This window comes from Anoplopoma fimbria, chromosome 19 (genome assembly GCF_027596085.1).
Source record: "Anoplopoma fimbria isolate UVic2021 breed Golden Eagle Sablefish chromosome 19, Afim_UVic_2022, whole genome shotgun sequence".
Lineage (NCBI taxonomy): Eukaryota > Metazoa > Chordata > Actinopteri > Perciformes > Anoplopomatidae > Anoplopoma > Anoplopoma fimbria.
This window is the reverse complement of record NC_072467.1, coordinates 13,797,869-13,807,548: the sequence shown is the minus strand read 5'-3', so window position 1 is coordinate 13,807,548 and position 9,680 is coordinate 13,797,869. Positions and strand designations below refer to the sequence as shown.

Genomic DNA, 9,680 nt, shown 5'->3' with positions numbered 1-9,680 from the left:
CGTTAGCCTAACGCAACTGTGGGGCTGCTGATGAATCCATTCCGTACCAACGCAAAGCCGTGAGTGCCTGTTAGATGCTATTCAACACTCGAGTGACTATATAGCGCATCAATAGACTTGTTATTTTGATTATGACGGGTGTACGATAATTTCCCTCAAAATACGATAATTTTATGTCTCTGGTACGATAATCCTACATTTCCCACCTGGCAACACTGATCCTCAACCATCTGTGACCGCCTCTGATCCTCAACCATCTGTGACCGCCTCTGATCCTCAACCATCAGCGCCCGCCTCTGATCCTCAACCATCTGCGCCTAGAATGAGACCACGGGCCCCCTGTGGAGTGAAGTGTCGGCGTCAGTGCTCTACACACTTTTCAGAGGAACGAAGGATGACCATTTGTAGGGAGTTTTGGGGCCTGAGCTACAAGGACAAGCGAGCCTTTGTTTTTCATTCTGTCAGTCAAATGGGGAGGGAGAAGGTCTGTGCCCGCCCCAGCAGGAGAGGCAGGACCTTTGTTTACCGGGCATCGAGCATCGAATGGAACCGGGACTAACATTCCGGTTCTCCCGGAATCGTTCAAATTTTTTTTTGATTCCTAGTTTCGATGCTGACCGGAAGAAGAAGCCGCCGAACACTAACGAAGAAGAAGCTTCCGGAGAACCCGCCAAACTGTGTGTGCGCGCGTAAACATGGAAACTGTGCGGCGGCGCTCGAAAGTGTGGCTTAACTTCACTAAAATAAATGACAAGTCGGCTCGGTGCAACATTTGCAAAACAATTATATCGTGCAAAGGCGGGTGTACCACCAACATGATCAAACATCTCCGGGGTCATGGTGTACAGATAACTGAGTGCCCCGTCTTTGACGCGCTGCGCCGGCCATCCTCCGTTGCCACTTCCTCCACTGCCTCTACCTCCGCTGCCTCTACCTCCGGCTCCGACCCTCACCCTAGCACCGCACTATCAGGTAAGCAACAAATACGTAAACGGTTGGTCAACTCAAATGCAAATACCAAGCTAACATTAGCCCATGTATTTTTTCATAGCCATACGACTTGAAATTGCAACCGTTAGCCAGGCAGTTACTCCGTTCACCCTAACGTCCAAGGGAAAGATGTCGGTGCAACAAGTGCAAGAGTGCCACAGAAAGGTTACAGCCTTTATTGTAAAAAGGTTGCATCCCTTTTCAGATGTGGAATCACCAACATTTAGGTTAGTTAAACAGCATCGATTGAGCTAACTTAATTAATAGTCCACACAGACCTAAAGTTAAAGTAACAGTGATATTATATGTTTGTTTATGTTTGCAGGGACATGGTGAAAGCCATCAACCCCAAGTACACACCACCTACCAGGGACTACTTGGCAAATAAATTAATACCATCTTGGTATGAGGTCGAGAAGTCAAATGTCATTACAGAGCTCAGTGACGTCTGCTCTGTTGCACTCACATGTGATGGCTGGAGTAGCATCACACAGGACCATTACCTCACCATCACAGCACACTATATAGTGGAGGGCAAAATGCAGCAAAAAGTGCTAAAAACAAAAGCTGTGTACAAAGCACAGACTGGCTGTGTTGTGGCAGAGGAAATAAGTGATGTTCTGTCAGAGTTTGGCATTTCTGGCAAAATTAAAGCAGTCACTGTAGATAATGCTGCCAATATGGATGTGGCTATTAAGCACCTGCAATTTGTCAAACTGGGCTGTTTTGCCCACTCACTTAATTTAGGAGCACAAAGTCTGTACTCCTTAAATTCAGTGAGTCAGTGGGTGGCCAAGATCCGAACCATTGTTGTGTGGATGAAGAGGTGCTTGATGGGGAAGGTGGTCCTCCAGGAGAAGCAAGAACTTCTACGTAAGAGACATGAAGTTCAATTTATTTAACCATATTTCTGATCTTATTATTTAGGAGCTCTGTGGAGTACTACAGTATTTGAGGACCTTTTTTTTTTAAATACAATTATTGTTTGTCTCCTAGGATGAAAAGCAACTGCTAAATGCCCCTAAAAGTAGTTTCTTGTTTCTATCAGAGCTGCCCCGACATGCACTCATTCTTGATGTGAGAACACGCTGGAACTCTCTTTATCTAATGCTGGAGAGATTCACAGAGCAGTACCCTGCAATTCAGGCAGCCAGCTTGGATCCACGGCTGAGAAAGAATATGGAAAGGGACAGGTAGAGATAGATAGACGAGATGGATAAGATATTTGTTCCTGATGTATGAAGCTTGGACACAAAAAATACCAATAAACACAAAATATGAATTCAAATAAAAATATGAGGGAATACACTTGACTTGCTACAAAGAGCTGTCACTATGATAGACTATGTGCTAAAGTAGGCAGTGCATATGTTAGGTGTTTTGTTAAGAAAGAATATTTCTAATACCGATCTATGTGTTCTGTATTCTTTTTCATACAGGCTTGCTCGGCTGACTGAGGAGGATTTTCGGAAAGCAGAAGACTTCATCAAGCTCATGAAACTTTTCTACACTTCCACACTCTGCGTGTCTTCAGAAAAGAGCCCCACATGTGGACAGATATTACCCATTCTCCAAAAGCTCAAGGCACATCTGACTGTGAAAGAGGGAGACACAGTGTTTGTAAAAGACCTTAAAAAACAAGTTTGGGGAAACCTATCTAAGCGCTACCAGGTAAGTGACCGAGGCAGGCAGCTTGAAAGAAATTGAAGAATAGAAATATCTTTATTCCTGTGGCTTGCTAAAACATACAAAGAATATGTGTTTTGCAGAATGATGAGACCAGGAACTTTCTCCAAGTGGCCACTGCTTTGGATCCGCGCTTTAAACACAAGTTGGAGGATGACACCGTCTGGGACCAGATCCAGAGAAAGCTGATTAAGCAGGTGAAATGTCATTCATGCATTAAAATCTGAGATCTAATTGCTAGTTATGTTCTTTGTAGTCAACAGAAGAAGACTGTGGAGGTGATGGGGACACCATGCAGTCTGAGGAAAGGCCTGAGGATGAGGGAGTGGAAAATGAGGATGAGGAGGAGAGTGTAAGTGTACAATAGCTGATATTATATAGGTTCTCAATCTTAATTAAGATCATGCCTTTAATGGATCATGCCTTTAATTTTCCTTTTTAGTGATAATACTGATGAACCTTTTGTTTGTTTAGCAACCGCCTCCCTGCAAACTGTCCAGGAAGACTCCACTGGAGGAGCTGTTTGCTGAGGAAGAGGCACAGAACATAGTGTCACAGCAGAGCTCCATGTCAATCAAGAAAACAGTGGAGAGAGAGCTGCAGACATACCAGGAAATTCCACCGGCCATTATGTCTGTGGACCCTGCTGCATGGTGGTGGAACCAACGAAAAACGTATCCTTTGCTGGCAGATCTTGCTTTCTCATATTTATGTGTTCAAGCTTCATCTACGCCCAGCGAACGCGTGTTCTCCACTGCAGGAGACACTATCTGTCCAGAACGCTCACGCCTACTGCCCGAGAAGGCAGATATGATAATTTTCCTTAACAAGAACTGTTTCTGATTTTATACTGTACCTGCTGCTAATCTGGGCTAGGTTGTACAAGTTGTTCCTCTTTGTTTGTTCGATATTATCTGCACCAGGTTAGCCCATCAGTTGGAGCTCAGTTCAAATTTAAAGATTTGTATTTTATTGTAATCTCCAATTGTTGTTTAGGAGCACATTGTAATCTCCTGAATGTTAGTGTTTGAATTATACCTGAGTGATGCTTCTGTCAATGGTAGAATGTTTCTGACCCTCGGCCAAAGACTAGTGGTTGTGTCACTAGCGGGAGTGGTTTGTGCACACATGCTTTGAATGTGGGGTTGTCCATAACCCGATTATTAAACCTCCACAGTGGATGTGTGTCTAATAAACATCTCTTCAAATACTGTGAACACAGCGAATACTAGTTTTATTATCGGTCATTAGCATGTAGAAAACATAACATGCAGGATTGTGAGTTGTTACTGTCTGAGACATGTATACTTTCATAAGAGATGAACACCTTTAAGGTGCTTTTTACTCTATATTGTTTCAAACAACCAGATGTTACGGTTGGTTTCCAGCACATCTGTTCAAAATGTTACATTTTCCAACAAAGAATTTCTTTCAACTCCAATTCTAGAGATGTCGGGGACAGGCCCACAATATATTAGGTTTAAAAAGTGTACCTCTGTGTAAAGAAAATTCATAACATTTATATTTATTTCATAGATTTGATATCTATATACTACCTAGTTGAAAACAGCCCTGTGAGAAATTCAAAATGAAGTTCATAAAAAAAAAAAATGTCATTGAATTCAAATTCATGGAGAAGTTCAGACTATTTCATCCAGAAAGACCTCTGGTTAGCTAGCTCATTTAAAACATGTAAACTTTTTTGACCCTGCCTCTTAAGAGAATCGTTAGGAACCGGAATCGAAATGAGGAATCGGAATCGGAACCGGAATCGTTCAAATTCAAACGATGCCCAACCATTGTTATTTGTGTCCTCATCACTTGCTGTATCACCACCCAACTGAAGGTTGGAAAGCTGAGTTTGGAGCATCTGGATCAGACGGGTCTTGCTTAGGCCTGCAACCGCCGCAGCAAACTTTAGTTCATCTAGGTTACTTTGTTCCTCAGGTTTCGGAGCCATCTCTTCTTGTATGGCGGTGACGTGCCATGAAGCATTAGAATCATCAGGACTAAACGTTTTGCCTAAGAAGTCTGGATCCACACGAGCTACTGATCTTTCATCTCTGTACTGGACCAGAACCCTCCCATTAGGTTTACCTACTTCATCAGGGACTCTTATGCATTTCACTATGCCACCATGTACCTCAAAAATGTCAATAATATAATCGTCTGAATACGTTTCGTCAATACCAGAGACAAAAAGGCAGCTCTGTCCATGCACATCATAGCGGTTACAATATTCCATTTTGACCTTAGGTTCTCTATCATGCAAAATATTGTAGCGGTGAATATATAAGAAAAATATGAATTCCTCTGATCAGAGTATATAACCAGTCTCCTGGCTAGCTCGCCACTTTATGTAACCAACTGTATTTTTAAAGGTAATATAACAATGCAGTGGTGCATCAATCCCAGGTTATAAGGAGACTGGCTTGTATTCTTAATAGAACTCTGATAAAAGGAATAACACACAGACACAGTGAGGCACGTTTGACCTTTTATCTAACGATCAATCAGAATCAATCAGATTATTTACACAATAATAATAATAATAATAACAACACTGAACCTAAAACACTGAACTCAAAACACTGAACCCAAAAGAGGTCCCCAAGAAAAATAACAAACTAAATAAAATGGGTACCCAGCAAGTCTTTGAGTGCACTCGATTCAATGAAAGGGGCGTTCTGTTCCTACCACGACCGCTACGGCCGAACGCTCTTGAGCAGGGGCCAGTCGATGACAGGCTGTCCTCTTGTTCAAAGTAACGTCAAATCTTCCTCCATATCTTCTATTTCTACACCATACACACTACATTATATATATTATTATAATATATACATTCATATAAATTGACATATACATATATTAGCAGAGAGAGTGAAATAGCATGGGTTACACAGGCTTTGACTGTTTTATAAACAAAGCGCTCAGTAGAAACCTTCAGAATATAGAGAGGAATGAGGTGCTGTACTGAAGTGACAGTATGAGAAAAAAAACCTAATTTTGAGAAAACAGCCTTTAACACATATATTTTTAAATGCAATACATTGTGAAAGACACTACGGGTGACTTTGGAACCCCGTTGGACCCATTACTGACACAAGATGATGAGAAAAATGTTTAGTGAATCATACGTGGCATTTCAATCAAGCCAACAGCCTGGGCCCATGTTTACTCCCTCTCAGCTGCAACTGCAAATAAACTGGGACACATTTGGAATGGTTCCATTTAAAACTAAGTTATTGTTTATATTGTGTAATTGTTACATCACAACCGTACAGTAATCTAACTCTTTTAAAGGCACAGTTTTTGCATACGACTTTTGTGTTTTTCTCCATGGGTTTCAATACTTTAACTGTTTTTATATAGCACCTAGTCTAGCTTTTTGATAGAAAAGGCATGGACATCTCACAATATGAGATATTTAAAATGGGCCCTACCAGAAGCAGGCATGTTCCACTTTACCCACTCACATTATCACAGGATTGTGATGTTTTGTATCTTTGCTGCAACTTTTTTTACAACAAGATTTCTATTCTTGTTTTTTACACTTAGCAAAAGGCTGCGCTCATCTCTTGCCTGACGTGTTTAATTTATTTTTAACTGTGTTTATTTGAAATTTGACTTAAATATGACTTAAATATGAACAAATAATTTAAATTTTAATTTAGCATTAAGGTGCATTTGGCGTAGCAAGATGCTGCCTACACATTGGCATTGTCAAAACTTTGTTTTTGTTACAAAGAGGCAAAATAGCATTAATCAATTGATCATAAGTGGGTCATAACTGCGACTGCGACTTCCGTCAAAGGTTACAAAAATATTTTGTATTGTCATTGTACAACAGACAGGGTCGCACAACGAAATGCAGATTACAGTCCCATTTCGCAACACAACAAAACACAAAAACCCACAAAACAGTGATGTTTCCAGCTGCTGTGTACTACACTGTAGAGCTGGAACAACACATACTCTGCATGCAGCTTCTGTATGCATTTATTATGCTATGAAATATTTTTTATTTACATCAATTCATTCTCCATAGAAGGCATACAGGCGTCTGTCTCTCCCCTACAGAGCGCTGGATGAGCGCTTCTCCGCAGCAAAAGGATGTTCAGTTGGAGTGAGTCTCCATGGATACGTCTTTTAACTGCACATTTACAATGTCCCTGGAGTTCGTTTGTGATTATTTTATTATTTTATTTCTCTATTAAGCCATGTAAAAAGAGACCTTTCCCTCACAGCAGCCGGCTCGGCTCACTGAGCTTTATGCGATGACATCTCGAACATGCAAATATCTGAATGAAGTTGGTCTTGTGATTTCCGTTACACTACTAGCTAATTAACGTAAGTAACGTTAATTAACTCTACAGATGATTTCCACTGTTTTAAGGTAAGCCAATAAGTACTCCCACTCTCTATATAATGTTCTGATGTGGTGTTCCTTTTGTTACTATAGCAATAATAACCACGGAAACAAAAAAATACAGGCTTTATGTAGAAGCTATTTTTTTTTCTCCAAATGTATCCTTTATTTATGCAGGGGGGACAGTATGATTTTATTGTGAATCTGTCACAAATAGCCCCTGCTTGGGCTTGCCAGCCACTGCCTGTCACTCTGCCTCACACTCACCTCTCAGCCACTCCCACCTCATCAGCTCAATCACTCTCACCTGATCACTCTGCTGCACCTACTCACCTCTGTATTTAAACCCCAGTCACTCACTCACCCGTTGGCAGATCGTTCTCCGCATTCATGCCAGACCTTCCAGCAATTTCCCTTGGACTGATTTCCCTGTTGCCGACCCTGCCTAGTTTGGACTTCTCCGCCTTGCCTCTGCCCCGGTAAATCGCCATAGCCTTCTGTCCCCGACCACGAGTCTAGCCTCCGCTTCCTCTGGTTTCTGTCTGCCTGCTCCCGTGGCTGTTTGGCTTATCCCCGGCTTGACTTCTTGGTGTGAGTTAACTGGTGCCTGGTTTCCTGCTGATTGTGTACTGCCTGGAACAAAGCTTCTCACTACTACTCTGTGTGTCTGTCGCACTGCTTTTGGGTCCTTACCACACCCGTGACAGTACAATCAGGCCTTAAGATGGACCCAGCAGTATCGTTTAAGGAGGAGTTGTATGAACTGTCGTATACCCTCTCTGTATTCATGGGGAGTGGAGGAGAGCTCCAAATGACAATTACAGAGAGGCTGCACTTAAAATGGCACAAAGGGAGGCCTCCTCCATGCCATGGCTTAGGAACTATTTGCCTCACTGAGCTACAGAGTTTCTGGGCACCCCTAGACATCAGCCACCTAGCCTCCAGTCCCCTGTCCCTCAGCCTGTCCCTCAGCCTGTCCCACAGCCTGTGGAGCCCCAGGTCCGAGAGACCGTGTCGCCAGAGCCCCAGTCTCGAGAGACCCTCGCCCGACTTCCAGAGAGGATCCATCCGCCTCGAGAGACCCTCGCCCGACCTCCAGAGGGGCCCCGTCCGCCGGGTCGTCCCTGTGGCCGACCTCCAGGGGAGGCCCCGTCCGCCCCTGGAGGTCCGAAAGAGAGGAGTAAACACTCTAGGGGGCAATCACAACACAAACATTAAGAGGGCATTTGAGTATATTTGGTCAGCAGATGCGTAAACCTATCCACACAGCCGCCCGCACACAGGTATAGTAAGTAGGTGTCAGAGACAGTTAGCGTGTGTGTTTTGTTGAGGCGGATCAAATAACCATGTTGTTTTTCACACTGAAATGAATGCAGTTGAACTTTCGACTTAAATTTGTCTTCTCTTCTGTTCCACTCGTCCACAATCAGGCTGCCGCTTAGATAAACTGTGAATATTTTAATCTGTGTGAGAGAATATGCATGTACAGTGTGTGCAGTAGTAAGTAAAATGACCGATTGATTTTTTTGGGGGACTTTCTATGCCTCAGGAGGGCGAAATACGGACCAAGGTCCCGCAACAGTTCCACATCATCTTCATGCCCAAGGGAGGCCAAGCTGTACCACCAAACCATATATATAGTGATGTCCCAGTTCAGTGTTATGTCATGTGTCCAGCTAGACAATACAACCCTTATTTAGGTTTCACATGGCACAGAATTGCATGTATCTTTACAATAAAATAACAACCAAACATGTCTAATTATAGCCATGCTAACAGCATGGCACCAGATCGGTTCAATGTCATTCGGTCGGTCCACCACATAGGTCCAGATCTGAACAAGTCTTAAATGGATTGAAGTTAACAATTTGAGATTTTTATTTGTCTCGACAATTATTGGATTGACGGCCATTGCGTATGGTACAGACATTCACGTTCCTCTCAGGATAAATGTGATAACTTTTCTACACAGTCTTGCACACACTGAATTCCGAGCTCGTCTCCAGGGTGTAGAGTTGAATGTGGGTAGTAAAAAAAAAATCTTGTTTTGATGTTTGTGTGGCGGTGCGAAACTTTAATTATCGAAGGATTGTATGGGACGAAATGATCGCCAACAAAAATTAAATTTTTCTTGTCCCTGGTGTGAAAAGGCCTTGAATCAAACTAAATGCTTAAACCACTGGATGACTTATTGTTCTCATTTCCATATTAGACATTGCAGTCAAGAAGAAGAAATAATCTCCCTACCCTTTTAAGAAAGTCTCTTCATTTGGTTCAGGCTGTTGAACTAATGCAAAAAAATCAAATTATAGTATTTATAAGTCAAATAAAAAAAATTAAGTTGTTGGGTGAATTGCTGGTAAAATATAGTGTGATGCAATGCAATAGCCACGGCCCCCGTGTGAAGCTTCTGATGTCGTGTTTTGATTCAACTCTTAAGGTCACTTGTGGCGGACGTTTTTTGGGTTTGATTCTATGTTGTAATATGTTGTAAGGTGTTCATGTTATTTTGTTCACTTGTAAGCACAAGAACAAATCCAAATATTGTGCCCCATTCAGTCAGCCAAGACTCATAACAACAAGAATTACCATGTTCTGAACAATCTTACAAAACAGAAGTATGCATTATACAGTC

The 9,680-nt window shown here is 42.3% G+C and overlaps 1 protein-coding gene across 2 annotated transcripts; it reads left to right on the top strand.

Annotated features, from left to right (window-relative positions):
• The first annotated feature begins 623 nt into the window (after positions 1-623).
• LOC129108719 (uncharacterized) lies at positions 624-2,903 on the top strand. Of its 2 annotated transcripts, none has more exons than XR_008531929.1 (5): positions 624-972; positions 1,052-1,217; positions 1,316-1,863; positions 2,430-2,661; positions 2,760-2,847. XR_008531929.1 is itself a non-coding variant. In XM_054620622.1 (5 exons), exons 1-5 carry the CDS (start codon positions 696-698, stop codon positions 2,901-2,903), a joined length of 897 nt encoding a protein of 298 aa, XP_054476597.1. In that variant the 5' UTR covers positions 624-695. The 2 variants fall into 2 exon arrangements, 1 of the variants encoding a protein (XP_054476597.1); XM_054620622.1 differs by having other exon boundaries at positions 1,316-1,393; positions 2,760-2,903.
• Positions 2,904-9,680: the final 6,777 nt, after the last annotated feature.

What these genes read in the sequence shown, in the direction of transcription:
- LOC129108719 (XM_054620622.1), top strand. Translation starts at nt 696, where the DNA reads ATGGAAACTGTGCGGCGGCGCTCGAAAGTGTGGCTTAACTTCACTAAA. An exon ending in GTGGAATCACCAACATTTAG is followed by an intron (nt 1,218 to 1,315) that starts GTTAGTTAAACA and finishes TTATGTTTGCAG; the next exon opens with GGACATGGTGAAAGCCATCA. An exon ending in AATAAATTAATACCATCTTG is followed by an intron (nt 1,394 to 2,429) that starts GTATGAGGTCGA and finishes TTTTTCATACAG; the next exon opens with GCTTGCTCGGCTGACTGAGG.